Source organism: Gekko japonicus, unplaced genomic scaffold, assembly GCF_001447785.1.
Source record: "Gekko japonicus isolate JY-2015 unplaced genomic scaffold, Gekko_japonicus_V1.1 scaffold386, whole genome shotgun sequence".
Taxonomy (NCBI): Eukaryota; Metazoa; Chordata; class Lepidosauria; order Squamata; family Gekkonidae; genus Gekko; species Gekko japonicus.
Genome location: NW_015163100.1, coordinates 759038 through 775279, shown reverse-complemented (window position 1 = coordinate 775279; position 16242 = coordinate 759038). Strand labels below are relative to the sequence as shown.

Genomic DNA, 16242 nt, shown 5'->3' with positions numbered 1-16242 from the left:
CTCCACTTGCAGCTGCTGGGTGACCTTGGGCAAGCCATAGTTCTGACAAGAGCTGTCCTTGAAAGAGCAGTCCTCGAAAGAGCTCTCTCAGCCCCACCCACCTCACAGGGTGTCTGTTGTGGGGAGGGGGAGGGAAAGCAGTTTGTAAGCGGCTCTGAGACTCTGAGTGAAGGATGGCTTATAAATCCAATCTCTTCCTCTTCTGCTCCCCACGGCCTGGAAGTGATTGTTCCTAGTGGTCACCAGACATTCAGAGGGGAGCGTGTGTGTTTCTTTCGTCACTTGTAGGAAGGGGTGGATGTGCCCAGAGCCTTGGATTGGAGCTCTCAGGTAGCCCGGCTGCTGGAGGAACAAGGCTCAGGCTGGCTGGAGGTCTTCCGCTCGGGAGAGACGGGTAAGAGACGTCTCCCTCTAGGACTCCGGGTGCTCAGTGCGGAACTCAGAGCTCAGCTAAGCTCACCTCCTGTCCCCCTTTCTCTCCCCCCAACACTGCAGTGCAGAGCCTCGATCCACTCCTGCATGGTGCTGCGTCAGATCAACACCGGAAGCAGCTGCCAGTAGCCTTCTATAGGTAAATTTCACAAGTTCTTTTTTTTTTTTTTTGGTATTCAGTGGACTGCTACTTTGATGTCAGATGCTTGACTGACGACCATTAGTCATGACCTTGAACACATGGAGCTGCCTTATCCTGAATCAGACACACACACACACACACACACACACACGGTTTAGCAAGGTCAGTATTGTCTACTCAGACTGGGAGTGGGTCTTTCACATCACCTACAACCACGGCTCCCTCTAAGCTGTGGAGTCTGGTGAGCAAAAGTCCTACTTGGTGAGCTGCTGGCATTAAAGGCGTGAGCGAGCGATTTGGCCACTGCATAAATCAGTTGGCTCTGGAGCCCCATCCTTCCTGAGCGAAGACAAAAATGTGTGAGCCGGAGGCTAAAAAACTGTGAGCTAGCTCACACTCACTCAGCTTAGAGGGAACACTGCCTACAACCCGATCCTTTTTTTTAATTGGAGATGCTAGGGTTTTGACCTGGGACCTTCCACATGCCACGCTGGTGCGCTACTGCTAAGCCACAACCCCCACACCTCCCACTCCTTCCCCCAATCCTTGCCACTTGTCATCCTGACTTGGTCTCAAAGGCTGCATTTGGAAGACCAGAACTGCCCTTTGGAGTCTGGCAAACAGTCCCTCAGCAGCCTGCCTTCCATCGGAGAAAGACCACGTGAGAGTTCAGAGCTGTGACCAGCTTAGCTCTCCCTGTTCTCCTGCCTCTGTTACTGTCCTCTGGGTGGGTACTCACCTAACCCTTTTTTCAAAATAAAAACTGCCATTTGTGCTTAATTTACCTGTACAGGTTTCTGGGGCAACGAGGTCTGCAAAGCCCCCCCCCTCCTTTCTTTGAAACATGCCATCCTCTTCCATTGTCCCGAAGGCGGGAGGCGGCTTGGCTCTCCTGAACGCCTCCCATTCCGTTTGCATCTTGTGCTTTCTTCTCTAGCCTCCTCTTCACCTTGCACCCGGAACGACTCATCAGAGAGCCGATGTTCCTGTCTGTGGCCGTCGACATGTACACGCAGTTGTTGCAGCTGTTTATGGAAGGCCCAGCAGCGGTGAGGGTGGACCATGCAGAGCCACTTGCGCACGGCCAGGAGCCTGTAAGCACGCTGTTCCTTTTCTTCTTATGTGGCTCTGTACTTGTGCCCCCCGCATGTAAATGGGGCCCTGACCCATTCGTCTTCCTCAGGAGGACCCATCAGCAGTGATACAAGCAGCACGACGGTTCCTGGTCCAGGCAATCCCGCAGTGTCCACTTGGGAGCTTCTCCCACCTCCATCAGGTATGTGGCCACACCTGGTCACTGTTTCGTCAGACTGCTGGCTCAAAACACCTGCACTGATGGGAAGGATGGACCTGGGGTGCTTGTCCTGCATGCAAATGCAGCGGAGGGAGAGCGGGGGTGGGGTGGATCAGCCCGAACCCCCCTGCAAACCAAGCTGCCCCTGTTCAGCATCTATTCAGAGATGAAGAAGAACTCGAGCTGGCCAATGTAGGAGGAGGAAGATCCCCACCGTGGGGCAAACACAAGAGAAGAGTCCGCAGGTGGTTCCGGCTGTACTGTGGGAGCACAGCTTCCTGCAGAGGTGGCTTCCCGCCCTTCTGTCTGGAATGGCAGGGGCTGCACTTGGGCCCCTGCCTGTCTCTGTCCCACCAGCTGACTCTTCTTCAGCTCTGTCTGTGCTCAACCCTCCCTTCCTGCAGTCATGGCAGCCGCCCTCCCGGTCCCATCTGGACATGCTCTTAGCAGCCCTCAGGCTGTGTCTCATTCAGAGTTCATCCTTGCTAAGCCAGCAGCTCAGTGAGCCGGCAGTGGCCTCTCGGTCTGGCTGCGGGAGGGAGGGAGCTGTCGGGGACTCTGTTCTAAACAAGCAGCGCTCGGCCTCTCTCTAAACGCCAGCCTCTCTTTTGCCTCTTAGTTACTAGACCTCTGTGGAGAGCTGGACCCTGAGCTGAAGGCCACCCTCACCAACGGCTGGCAGCCCACTGTCGAGGGGAGTTTGTCTGATGACGAGCTGCTTCTCTTCTGAGGGACGGGGGAGGCTGAAGTCAGGTCTGGGCAAAAGCAGAGAGCGGACGCCAGCAAGACACAGGACTACTCCTCCCAGGGCCCAGTCTGGCCAAAGTACCGTGTAAATAATTTATTACAAGCATAACCATGACTTTGTTACAATAAAAATTAGGTTACAAATGTTCTGTCTTTTCTAAATTGCCTTTGGAAGTTAATTTAAAACCAATCGCCCGGGTTTAAACTGCTTTTACCATTGTTAGAGCCGCCAGAAGTGAATCTGTTTGTTGTCTGCGGACGCACACCTTTACAACAGGTGTGCGATACCTCCGACGTGCCCCACTGCACCGAAGGAAACCAGGACCGCCGGCCCCCTTCAGAGAAGCGTGTGTCACTCCACACAACACTGCTGTGGCGTCAGACAGAAGCGCACAGAGAGAATCACGGCGACAGGAAGCTTTTCATGATCGTGGAAGCGATTTCCAAGTTCGTTGTAGAGAATCCATTAAAATGTACACCGAAATCTCCCCCACCGGCTGGATCCATTCTCCCTGCCCTCTCCCTCGTTCTCAGGTGGGCTCTTGCTGCGCATGGAGCTCTGACTTCACCGGCTGGCTGTCGGCAGCCTCCAGGTCATCCGGCAGCTCCTCCGGCTCGGGCTCTGCCGCCTTGAGTTTGTCCTGAGTCTGGATCAGAGGGTGCACCATGGACATGTGGACGTTAAGGTTGTGGGCCTTCTCGAAGCGCTTCCCGCACTGATCGCAAGCAAACTCCAGCTCCGCCTCCGCTTTGTGTTTGGTCATGTGGTATTTGAGAGATGCACGTTGACGGCACTGGAAGCCACAGATTTCACACCTGGAGGGGGAAAGCACAAAACGGGCTTTGGGACAAGACTGCAGGATCCCTGTTTCTGTTACCAGAGAACTGGCTTTGCCTAAATCGATGCATTGCTCTCCCAGCTCTTACTTTCCGTCAGGGGAGCTGGATGATGCTTCCAAATGTTGCACATTTAGCGGGTCTATTCCCCTAAATCCTGAGTGGCCCTTGGTACCATACCCTAACCCGACTGGCTCCTTGATAACATCAGCTGTCCAGATCAGTATTTCTGGAGATTGTGGGGAGAGATGCAATCTACTGTATGGAGAAGGGACCTGGTAGCTCCTTGTTAATTGGTGCTTCCCCCACACAGACTTTCCGAAGCTGTCTTCCCTATCATGCTGTCACTGATCCCCCCCCAAAAAAATCTTTGCGCTATGAATGCCAGTCCCTCACTGCCTTGGCAGGACAGGCCAGATTCCCCAATGAAGTGCGCTGGACACTGCAGTGCCATGTGGCCAAGTACTGCTAAGCCACAAGTCACTGGGCACCTTGAGCATGATGACTGCAGGATCACTGAGTGGACTCAAGTTGCCCTGTTTCTAATCTCTCACGTGCACGCACATGCATCCAGAAAGCCAAGGGCTGAAAAGGTGTACTTTGCTTCTTACTTAAAAGTCCTCAGTTATGCTTTCAGAAGCAAGCTGGTCTTTTTCTGACCAGCACATTTTTATCCCAGGCCAGGTTTTACATAATCCTAAAGTATCAGCATCTTCTACTCGACTGGAGCACCACAGTCCATTGAAACCTAGCAGAACACCAAGGGCACTCACTGGAGAGGTTTTGCACCAGAGTGGCGCATCTGATGGACTGAGAGGTGCTTGCGCTGCTTGAATGTCTGGCCGCATTCATCGCAGATATAGTTCCGGACTTCTGCAACGAGAAGAGTAAACAGGGTTGAAAAGTCATGAGAGTGGTTGTGGAAGGAAGGGATCACGATCGTGGTGGCAGGGTAAGCGTGGCCGTGGGAGGAACTCTGTCCACGGGCCCTGTGGATGGCGACAAGAGTCGTTTAAAAAAAATTCGGGGGGGGGGGGAGATGCTAGCGTCAGGAACCCCCCCCTTTCATGTGGGATGTGCCATTTGGGTCGGAATCGTCGTCGCCCTCTCAGGCAAATGCCACCGCCCTTCCGTTGCAAGCCGAACATACCTGTGTGGATGAGCTTCACATGGCGCTGGAGGTATCTGTCAATCATGAACACCTTGTTGCAACCCGGGTGGGGGCACGGCCTTTCCCGGACTTCCTCGTGATGCTCCTTGATGTGCTTCTGAGCACCAGAAGAGAGAGGGTTACTCAAACTGCCCCCCCCCGCCACGGTGCTTCCCTCCCACCTTGCTTTTCTCACACTGCCTGTTCCCATATATGCCTTGAAGAGTGTTACACTCTGATAGTCAACACCTCCTGGTGATCCAGGAGGTGTTGTGGTTTTGGTGTCGTGGTTAAGTGCACGGACTCTAATCTGGGAGAACCGGGTTTGATTCCCCACTTCTCCACTGGCACCTGGCTGGATGACCTTGGGCAAGCCGTAGTTCTGGCAGAGGTGTTCTCTCAAGAGCAACACTCTCAGCCCCACCTACCCCACAGGGTGTCTGTTGTGGGGAAGCCTTGTGCCTAGCCTTGACCAGGGCCAGGGCTTTTTCTGCCCTGGCCCCCACCCAGTGGAACTTGCTCCCTATTGAGATCAGGGCCCTGCGGGATCTTACTCGGTTCCATAGGGCTTGCAAGACGGAGCTGTTCCGCCAGACCTTTGGTTGAGGTCCCTTGCCCCCCCCCCCCCCAAGGTTGCAGTCTCCCACCTACTGATAACCAGCCATACCTAGTTACATCAATGGGCCAGATTCTCCCTACCGCAAGCATGACTATTGATTTTATATGTTTTAATGTGTTTTAAAATTTATTGTATTCATTGAACTGTTGTAACCCGCCCTGAGCTCATCTACGGGATGGGCAGGATACAAATGCACATAAATAAATAAATAATTTTCCCTGCAGCCTCCGTCTGTTCTCACGAAGCCTGCAGCCTCCGTGTGTTCTCACGAAGTGGAGAAGCCAAGAGATGGGAATGGCTAACTGGGCTGGCTTTTTTGATGCGGCTGGCTTCAGTTCATGTCCTGCAGCACCTTCGAGACCAACAAGAGTGCCAGAGTAGGAGCTTTCGAGTCAAAGAAGCACCAGATGCACGAAGATCTGACGACGGCCACACTAACTCTCGAAAGCTGAAACGCCCCCCCAAAGCTTGTTGGTCTCTGAGGCGCTTCTGGACTCGAATTTCGCTGTTCTCCTGCAGGCCAACAGGGCTGCCCTTTGAAATTAAGTTCACGTGACTCCTACGGTACAACAGACACCACCAACCACCTCTGCTTGACGGTCATCAGTTTTGTAATCACAGAAACTGCCCAATTCCAGGAATCCAAGCCCCTCCCTGGCCAACGGCTGCTGGCACACAGCAATGCCCTGTGGACAGGAAGCCGCTCTGGGCCCACCTTCATGCCGTCTGCCCCTCGATACACGGCCGTGCACCCCTGATAAGGACACTTGTAAATTGTTGGCAGCTCCTCCCTGGAAGACAGAAGAAAAGGGTGCCGGTGAGCAAACGCGAGATTCTCTCTGGCCCGCTTTCTTGCTGGGAGTTCTCAGCACGGTACCTTTCGCATTTGATCTTCTTCTTCCAGCCCGGTTTGGGTCCTGGCTTCTTCCTTGTTTTTGGCTCTTCTGCGGCCTTGGCTTCTTTACTCTCAGCCCTTCGGTTGGTGGACATCCTAAAGGGGGAAGGAACCAAGGATACCAGCGCTTTTATTTCCTGTTGGCCGAGGGTATAAACACAATCATGCTTGGAGGGGAAAAAGGAGTTCTAGCACTGATCTTTTTGCTAATAGTGAGAAATGACCATGGTCCTCGAAGGCCTCCCTTGTAGAGAGAATTGCCATTTTCCAGCCCTCTGGAATATACTGGCTATGAGGTCCACATTTCCACAATGGAGTTTAAGGACCTGCAGGTATGTATGCCATCTGGACCTGCAGGCTGGTGCATTTTCAGTTTGCCTACTACGTAGTCCTAGAACTTGATCTCATCACCTCCATGTGGCCTAATTCTCCAGACACCCTTCCTGAAAACTGTGGCTCCAGCATGGGTGTGTGCCCCCACACTTACTGCAGTGAAAGCACACACTCCCCCGAGAATCTGCCGAGAAGTGGGAAATAAGGACAAAATCTTACTTCTTTTCCGGGTAAGGCTCAAAAGAGTCATCCGAAGACCGTGCTCGCTTTTCGTTTTCGTCCTCACTTGAGGAGTCTCTGAGAAAAATAAGCAAGACCTCCTTTACTAAAGCAGGAGGGGGACAGAAGCTTCCTTTAAGCATTTTGACAGCAGACGGAGTGTGTCTCGACCGCCCCTGAAAGGCTGAGCCACAGGCAGTGGGGGGTTGTTCCCTGGACAACTTTAGGAAACGAGGACTGAGAGGGAGCCACCCAAGGTGAAGGTAGCTCTGCCATGGAGAACGGCCCAGCAGAGGGACCCCTTTACTATGGGGCTGAAAGATCCCTCTGAATGGGGCCATCAAAGCAAAGGAAGTGGCATTCCAAATATTTTAAAAACTGACTTTTTGCCCTCCTCATCAGTGGTTTAAGTTTTTAGGAGTGAAGGTCAGGAGGTCCCTTTCTCACAATACAAGAACTCCTTGTGGGCACTCAATGAAATTGCTGAGCGGTCGGGTAAGAACGGATAAAAGGAAGTACTTCTTCACCCAAAGAGTGATTCACACATGGAATTCACTGCCACAGGAAGTGGTGGTGGCTACAAGCATGGATGGCTTCAAAAGGGAATTAGATAAGCATATGGAGCAGAGGTCCATCAGTGGCTATTAGCCACAAGGTATAGATAGGGACTCTGGGGCAAGTGATGCTCTGTCTTCTTGGTACTTGGGGGGGGGGGCAACAGTGGGAGGGCTTCTAATGTCCTGGCCCCACTGGTGGACCTCCTGATGGCACTGGTATTTCTGGCCACTGTGTGACACAGAGTGTTGGACTGGATGGGCCTTTGGCCTGATCCAACACTGGCGTCTCTTATGTTCTTATGAGGGAAACTCGGAAAGACTTCTGGGAAGGAGGCTTGCAGCTGTTGGCTTTTGAACCTGCTGTCAACAGAAATCCAAGCACAGAAGCCATAAACAGCTGCTGCCAGGGAAGTCAATTTCACCTTTGAAGACTGGAGCCGATCTGGCCGGGATTCAGGGGCTTGCCAAGTTTCCAGGCGTTTGTTCCGTAAGAGCAGCCGTGCAAATCTAGTGCTTTCTTTTAGGCAGGCAGTTAGCTCTGTGATGATACACGGGCTAAGGCAGAGTGCCTCTTCTCCAGGCTATTTGCTTGAGGACACTCTAGCTCTGACTTTGATAGCCACACAGGTGCTTTTTGGACCTAAATTGGAAGATGTTCTAATTCGGCAACTGTGCATTTGGCACCAGACACATGGCTTTCACCTTTTGAGGCCTCACTAACATCTCTGTCATGTGTCTTTCGATCTTGCTGCTTAACCTTTCTCTTCCTGATCCAATATTCACTTATTGTATGTGTACCTCAATATTGTTTGACCTCTGAAGAAGGCCTCAATGGGGCAGGAAAGCGTCAGGTCATGTGCATTGGCCCTTGTGTTTAGGCTATACTTTTTAACGAGGCTTTCATTTGGCCCTTATGTATGTTTTTAACGGTCTTTCTAATAAAGAAGAAGAAGAGAAGAGATTGGATTTATACCCCGCCCTTCACTTGGAGTCTCAGAGCGGCTTACAAACTCCTTTCCCTTCCCCTCCCCACAACAGGCACCCTGTGAGGTAGGTGGGGCTGAGAGAACTCTGACACAAACTGCTCTTTCTCAAGGACAGCTGTGCCAGAGCTTGTGACTGACCCAAGGTCACATCAGCAGGTACAAGTGGAGGAGTGGGGAATCAAACCCGGTTCTCCCAGATTAGAGTCCGCGCACTTAACCACGACACCAAACTGGCTCTCTTGTATTTTTGTATATTATAAGTTTTAACTAGGTTTTTAATATTGGCCCTTCATTAGACTTTCTTCTCACCCTTTTGGTTCTCGATTTCTTATGTGGCCTGGCTACATCTGTGTACCCACTACTTTCAGGGGCAATTGGGTGGCTGTGTGTTGCTGAGTCCCTGCGGAGAGGGCTCTGGGATCACTGGCTAGCCGGCCCAAGCAAGTGGACACTCAGTTGAGAAGTCAGGGTTCTGGTCTGTGCATCAACGAGTACCTTCAGGCTTTCATGCAGGTCAGGCACTGACCTAGAACCCGTTCGGAGCTGGAGTCTGTGACGGAGGGGACTGTCCCCTTTCCTCCCCACTCAGCAACTACATACAACCGGCCTCTCTCTGTGTGTAGGTTGCGGAAGGAAGTGCTTGCATGTGACTTCTGGCTGAGACTCATACAGGATGCCAATAAATATTTGAGCCATCTGAGGTAGCACCTCTTGCGTCTAAAGCCACAGGCCCAGTTTCGCTTGGAAATGCAGTCTCAGAAAAGCAAGGCAAGGCGCAATGAAAATCATCGTCAAATGGTCCTTAAAACAGGAAGAGGCCAACTACTCTCAACCAAACCTTCCTCATTGCTGGCTCACCCCATCAATTAATGTGGTTGCGAACCAGAGCAAAGATGGGCGGGTGCCAGAGACAGGGCCTTTTCTGTTAGGGCGCCTTCACGGCGGAAATTCCTCCTCCTACCTATTTGCTTAGTGCCAAACTACGCGAATGCTCTTCTCCCACACTTTTGTTGACCACCCTGTTTGCCGTTTACTGCTTTTCTTGGTTGCTGCTGCTTCTATCAATTGTCCATCCTACTACAACTGCTCTTTGGCCCAGTTTGAAAACTGTTCCCTCTAAGCTGAGTTAGTGTGAGCTAGCTCACAGTTTTAAGCCTCCGGCTCACACATTTTTCTCTTAGCTCAGGAAAAATGGCTCCAGAGCAAACTAATTTATGCAGCAGCCAAACTGCTCGCTCACAACTTTAATGCCAGTAGCTCATAAAGTAGAATTTTTGCTCACAAGACTCCACAGCTTAGAGGGAGCATTGGTTGAACGTCTCGATTTGTTTTGCTAAGGTGCCTGTGGAACCTCTGTGCTGAAAGTGCAGGTAATCAACATTTCAAAGCAAACAGGTGAGGAACGAGATCCTCTGACAATCATTTTCATGCTTGCAAAGAGGACGCGTCAAACCCACTCTTCTCTCACCCCTCAGAAAGGTCACTGAACTCGTCTTTTACCCGCTCATCCGACGCTGCAGGCGGAACCAGCTTCTCGCTCAGCTGTCCTATGGAAACAGAGAGCACACGGCGTGTCACAGAAGAGCACGGCGGCTCCTGCCACAGGCAAACTAACGGGTTTATTTGGGGGAGAACCTGCTTAGTTACAAGGAGAGAATGGGTGCCCAGATGTGAAGTGGAGAAGGTGACAGTAAAGAGCCTCGGAAAAGCAGAGGAGGTGTCTGCATCTCCCAGGGCTTGGTCTTCAGCTCTGCAGAAGGGAAAACTCCGAAGGGACTTGGACTGGCATCACCCGCTTTCTGTAGGGCAAGGCACTGTGGCCGGGTGGTGGTAAGGAGGAGGATGCACAGAAGCCAGAGGGTACGGTACGTAACCGAGCCCCCCCCCCACACACACACAAACACTTGCTGCCAGGTGTGGCATTCCGAGAAAACCTCTTACCGGGACTACCATTGAGTGGGCATACTGGCTGAGGCAGACTCTTCTCCTGCAGAGCAGCTCCAGTTCCGGCGTGCAAAGAAGGCAAATCCCGGCACTCGGGCAACGGGCTTTCGGTGCTCAACGCTGGCAAAGTGGTCCCGGTGTTTGCAGGCTGATGCGCGGCTCCTGTCCTGGCCGGGCTCTGCAGGGGTTCTGGGGCGGCTGCAGCAGCTGCGGCTGCCTCTCTGCCCACAGCCACCCCGTTGCCCGTCTCCAGGTGTGCTGTGGTGCCCCCGGGCAGGTCCCGCTTCACAGACAAGGCGGTGTCCACCAGCAGGCTGCTGCAGTCCGAGTCGGTGCTCATGACGTAATCGTGGCCCTCCCCACAGCCCCACACGGCTCGGATGATCCCGCAGTACTCGGAGGACAGCACGCTCTGCAGGCTCGGCGTGGTCCGGCAGCTCTCCGCGTGACTGTGCGTCCACATCACCAAGTTGTGGAGGCACTGAGGGCTGGAGGTGATCAGGTCTGCTGGGGAGAGAGAGACAGAGAGAGGTGTGCATGCCTGCGGCCTAAAGCAGCTGTTCCACCCCATCGCCATTATGCCCAGAACCGTCTGCGGAGGTATTGGTTTTAGAAATGTAGTGTCTAGCCATGTCCTTAAAGCAAAGAATGCATTACAAAACAGGCTTTACATCTAGCCGTACAATTGGAATCAGTTGGGGCCGTGGCGTGGTGGAAGAGCCTCTGCTTGGCATGCAGGAAGTCACACGTTCCATCCCCAGTAGCATCTCCAGTTAGAAAGGATCAAGCAGGAGGTGATGCAAAATACACCCTTTCTGCCTGAGACCTGCTGCCAGTCTGAGTAGACAAGATTGGCCCTGAGGGTCTGATTCAGGATAAGGCAGCTTTCATGCGTAGAATAGGTCTGACAGGACATTCTCAGAAAATGCCACAGTTACCGTCTATTTATTTATTTGGGTCCAATGGCAGGGTGCTAATAAACATGTTTTTAAAAATTCAGGTGGGGGCAGCCGTGTTGGTCTGAAGCAGCAGAACAAAGTTTGAGTCCAGACTGGACACCTTTAAGACCAACAAAGTTTAATTCGGGGTATAAGCTTTTGTGTGCATGCACCTGGATTTGATTTGACATCTGATCTCTCCGTTTTTACATGGTATTTTATGATGATTATTCTGTGTAAACTACGACTCAAAGTAGTCCTGGAAGAACTGACGCCATCTAGCCAAGCCAAAGTGAATGCCGACCAGAACACGCCTGAAGCGTACAGCTGAACAAAATCCCTGTCGGCTGCAAAAGTGTGCGATTTAAAGAATTATATGTTGTCCTCCTCCCTTACCCTACGATTCATTGTTAGTTCCGTGTGAAAACTTGTGTAACTGTAAATTGCTCAGAGCCAGCAGCTGTGCAGGATGAGTGATCAATAAATTGAAAGGTATTAAAGGTAATAAACTGTCATTTTAGCATTGTTTTAATTGTATTATATTAGTTGATGTAAACTGCCCTGAGCCTGTAAATCAAATAAATAAATAAATTAAAAAGTTTATTTATACCCAAAATTAAACTTTGGGTTATTTTTAAATACGAAGTAGAACACAGGTAACTACCACCTGAGGGTGCTAGTGCTTAATTTGGTGGGAAGTGTGGATGGGAAGGAGTTCTGTGCCACGCAGGAAGTAGCCCAAGGCGGCCAAAGGACTTACCCACGGAGGGAGCTCCTTCAGCGGTGAGCGGAGATGGGCGGATGCTGTTCCTGCACGTAAAACGCAAAGGAGCACAAATCAGAGGCCTCCAAAGGATGGCATGAAGCTCTTATCTCGAAGCGGCAGTTTCACAATCTGAGGAAACTGACGTGGCTGCTTTCAGCGACGGAAAAGCTGGGGGGGGGGGGGGCTTCAGTCTCCCAGCTGGAACAGACCCACCCCCACATTCCATGGGAAGTCTGTTGTGGCAAAGCAAGAGACTGAAAGAGCCACCAGATCCAACTCTCCCGGTTGAGAAACTAGGAGGGGACTCCCCCACCCCTCGCAGCACAGAGGGCCCCCCCCCAGCCCACTCACTTAGGAGAGCAGAGCAGCCCTTCCACCTCCTTTCCTCGGGCCTTGACGTGGCCAGCAGGCGAGACGTTCACCTTCTGGATGAATGTGTGGAGGAGGCTGCGACACTTGTAGAACTGGGCATGGCACTTCTTGCAGACAAACTGGGGAAGGCTGGGGTCTTCCCGGACCACCACGCCCACCAGGCGCTGGAAATCCGTGAAGAAGACTTGGTCCAGGCGCCGCTGCTTCTCAGAGCTCTCGCCCGCCGTGGGCACCTTCCCAAAAGCGTTCCGCAGGCTCCGTGAGGAAAACTTCCCGTGGCAAAGTCGGCAGTAGCCCGTGCTCAGAGCCCGGCCAATTCCTGCAGGGAAGGCAGCAAAGAAAGATCATCAATCATACGAGTGTTACAGTCGGAAGGGACCTTGCAGGTCATCTAGTCCAACCCCCTGCACTCTGCGGGAGCACAGCCAAAAGATAGCCCTTCAAAATACCCGAAGGATGGTTGTCCAGCCTTCGCTTGAAAACGTCCAATGAAGGAGTACTGTTCCACTGCTCAACCACTCTGACAGTTAGGAAGTTTCTCCTGATATTTAGCCGGTAACAACTCCCTTGTAATTTCCACCCATTAGATCTAGTCTTGCAATCCGGAGCAAGAGAGAATAGATCTGCTCCATCTTCTACAGGACAGCCCTTCAGATACTTGAAGACTGCAATCATGTCCCCTCTAAGCCTTCTCTTTCCCAGGCCAAACATACCCAACTCTTTCAGCCTTTCCTCGTAAGACTTGGATTCCAACCCTCTCACCCTCTTCTGGACATGCTCGAGCGTTGCCCTCTTCTGGACACGCTCGAGCTTGTCAGCGTCCTTCCTAAAATGTGGTGCCCAAAACTGGACACAGGACTCCAGGTGAGGCCTGACCATAGCAGAATACAGCGGAACTACCACCTCCTGTGATACTGACACAATCTGGAATGAATGCACGAGTGGCCTTAGAAAGTCACCTCCATAACGGACAAGGAGCAACCCAGTGAATTCTTGGTGTGCAGGAGCATGACTCAAGAGGCTTTATGGCGAAGCAGTCCTTGCCAGTCTAGGCTATCTTTTGGGATACAGGTTGAAAGCAGCATGTATGTCCCCTGTGTTTATTCTGGGGTCTCCAACCCTTTTGAGCCCTTTAGTGTTCTGACACAACGTGGCGGGCACCGCCATGACCGCTGCGGGAGGCAGAGCCGGCCAGCCAGTGGCTGCTACAGTTTACCTTCACTACAGTGAAGATTCCTGAGCTGCAGCTGCTGCCGAACCAAAGACCCACCTGGTTCCGCTCACTGTCTAAAAGCACTTGGGTGCCAGGAAAGGTGCCAGCGGGCACCATGTTCTGGTCTCCTGGTCTATTCCATGCTGAAAAGCCTGAAAGCCATGGAATCTGCCTTGGGTGTAGAGCTCAGTGCCCTGAAATTATTAGTTTCTAAAACAAGAGGGAGTTTCTGACCTTTGCTTGATGAAATCTCAACAACAAGCGGGGGGGGGGGCCTGGGTGGTACTGAGGTTTCCCCCCCCCCCCCCAGGCTGCAGCAGAGATTCAGCTCAGGAAACATTTCATTTGCAAAACCTGCTCAGGGTGCAGATTCTGTAGATTTCACATCTTTTGTGAAAGCCCCCCCCCTCCCAGATTTAAACTCTTCTTTACATCCAATAGAATTTGCAAGCAGGGCTACTATTGATATGCAACCCCTTCTACAGCTCTTCTCAGGTTACAGTTGGGGGGGAGGAGGGGTTGTATTACTCTTGCTCAAAGTCAGTTTGTATGAACTGGAGGAAGAGGGCTGCTGGCAGCGTGCGCCCTCGCCTGCCCTGCAGTGGGTCTCACTCTCCCCTAAGGTGCGGGGCCGGCTACAGGGTCACCTGGAAGTCTTGGGACCAAACTCTCCCCTCCATGGGCCCTTTTGGTGTGGCGTGGGAGGTTTTTCAGTCCCCTGCTCCAGGGACATTCTAGGGACCACGGCAACAGCTGCTGATGGAGGGCAAGCCAGTGACCTCCCCTTGAACATCCCCGGCCTCAGCTGGCACAAGAGTACCCCACCTCTGTCATGTCACACACACACCCCCTACAGGAAAGCTACCCTTTTCTCTGTGCCGGAAGGGGGCCTCCGTGCCAGATGGCAGGCCTTGCTTCAGGCCCCAAGGGCAAAGGGAACAGGCCCCTTTCCTTATGCTGTCTCCTTGGAAGCAAACTCTGCTCTTAGCTTTGCAAGCCAAATCTGCCACTCCACAGAGCACCATTCATAGAATCACAGAGTTGGAAGGGGCCATACCCAGACCATCTAGTCCAGCCCCCTGCCCAATGCAGGACCAACCTAAAGCATCTCTGACCAATATCCACCCAGCCTCTTCTGGAAAGCTGCCAGTGAAGGGGAGCTCACCACCTCTCTCTAGGCAGCTGATCCCACCTCTGAACCACTCTGACCGTGAAAAAGTGTTTCCTAATATCCAGCTAATACCCTTTCTGCCTGTAACTTAAACCCGTTGCTTCGGGTCCTCTCCTCTGCTGCCAACCGGAACAGCTCCTTGCCCTCCTCCAAAGGACAGCCTTTCGAATATCTAAAGAGAGCAATCCTGTCCCCCCCTCAGTCTCCCCTTCTCCAAACGAAACATTCCCAGGGCCCCCAGCTTTTCCTGGTAGGGCTCAGTCTCCAGACCCCTGATCATCCCCGTCGCTCCCTTCTGCCCCCTCTCTCTGATCCCAAAGGCAGAAACAGCACTTCCTGGTTTGTAAACAGCAGGGTAGAGGCTCTTCTCCCTCCCTCCCCTCCCCTGCAGCGGAGTCGGCAGGCGTGGCTGCTCTGCCAGCCAAAGGGAGGGCTCACTTTCACAGAGGCGGCACAGGCTGTTCCAGGCCCAGCGCCCTCCCGGAATCAGAGCTGTTCTTCGGCCCCCTCCTATTTTAAAGGAGAGCTTGGCTATTTAAGGCCTGGCTGCAGCATTCGGCATGAAAAGAAGAGCCTCGGAAGCGCCCTGCTGGGTCAGAGCAGCCAGGGTCCATCTGGCCCAGGGAGTGGCCAACAAAAGGGCACAGGGGCCGAGGCCTTCCCCTGAGGTTGCCTCCTGGCTCTGGGACTCAGAGGTGGACTGCCTCTGAACATGGAGGTTCCCTTTAGTCACCAGCAGTGCTCCCTCTAAGCTGAGTCAGTGTGAGCTAGCTCACAGTTTCTGAGCCTCCGGCTTATGCGTTTTTGCCTCGGCTCAGGAAGGACGGGGCTCCAGAGCGAACTAATTCACGCAGCAGCCCAATGGCCCGCTCACCACTTTCATGCCCGGAGCTCATAAAGTAGGATTTCTGCTCACAGGACTCCACAGCTGAGAGGGAGCCTTGGCCGCCAGGGGTAGCTCTCTCCTCCGCGAACGCGTCTCGCCCCCTCTTAGAGCCATCTTGGCCTTGGCCCTTTCTCCAAGCCAGGAGAAGTTGGCACCGCTGCCCTGCTTTGGTCCTCCGGGCGAAGCCACAGGTGACACCGGCTCGGGCTGGCGAGGGGCGAGGGGCAGCGCCAGGGCACCAAGGCGCCCGTCTCCTGCGTCTCCGCGGCCTCGGCCAGCCTTGCCCTTTGCAGCCGGGCGCGACTCCTGGGTTGTGCGAGGCCTGCTCGGGCGGCGGCGGCGGCGCCAGGAGGGCGCTGTGCCGAGAGAGCCATGCGCCCGTCGTCCCCCAGGCCCGCAGCCAGGCAGGCTCGCCGGAGCGCCCCCTCCCGCAGCAGCAGCAGCAGCACCGCCTGCGCCCGGCAGGCCCACCCCGGCGACGAGAGCGGCGCTCTGCACATGCTCCACGAAGCGGGGCCCGCCCGGGGCGTCTGCGAGAGGGCCGAGGCGGGAGGCGGCCCCGATCCGGCCCTGCAGGGGGGCTCTGCGCCCTCGCGGGGGAAGGGGGGTGTGTGCCCGGCGCTGCTGGCGGCAGACTCCCGGCGGGGCTGCTGGCTCACCTCCTCCCGCCTCCGGCGGGGCCCATCGCTCGGTCTGCGGCGGCGGCGGCGGCGCGCTCCTCTCCTGCTGGCGGGCGGCGGG

General features: G+C 53.7%; 2 protein-coding genes across 2 annotated transcripts in view; one reads left to right on the top strand and one right to left on the bottom strand.

Moving 5' to 3' along the window:
• Positions 1–2607, top strand: part of FANCA (Fanconi anemia complementation group A) — a 45951-nt gene extending 43344 nt beyond the window's left edge. Inside the window, exons 39-43 of the mRNA XM_015406689.1 lie at positions 289–394; positions 496–571; positions 1512–1668; positions 1758–1850; positions 2488–2607. Of these exons, the coding sequence (XP_015262175.1) occupies positions 289–394; positions 496–571; positions 1512–1668; positions 1758–1850; positions 2488–2598 (543 nt within the window). The 3' untranslated portion in view covers positions 2599–2607. The remainder of the gene's footprint in view (positions 1–288; positions 395–495; positions 572–1511; positions 1669–1757; positions 1851–2487) is intronic.
• A 62-nt stretch (positions 2608–2669) lies between these two features.
• The window catches only part of ZNF276 (zinc finger protein 276), a 17236-nt gene continuing 3663 nt past the window's right edge, over positions 2670–16242 (bottom strand). The window contains exons 2-12 of the mRNA XM_015406688.1: positions 16161–16227; positions 12211–12550; positions 11854–11903; positions 10153–10662; positions 9680–9758; positions 6669–6746; positions 6099–6212; positions 5937–6012; positions 4603–4720; positions 4226–4325; positions 2670–3431 (exon numbers count right to left, since the gene is read on the bottom strand). Of these exons, the coding sequence (XP_015262174.1) occupies positions 3146–3431; positions 4226–4325; positions 4603–4720; positions 5937–6012; positions 6099–6212; positions 6669–6746; positions 9680–9758; positions 10153–10662; positions 11854–11903; positions 12211–12550; positions 16161–16227 (1818 nt within the window). The 3' untranslated portion in view covers positions 2670–3145. The remainder of the gene's footprint in view (positions 3432–4225; positions 4326–4602; positions 4721–5936; positions 6013–6098; positions 6213–6668; positions 6747–9679; positions 9759–10152; positions 10663–11853; positions 11904–12210; positions 12551–16160; positions 16228–16242) is intronic.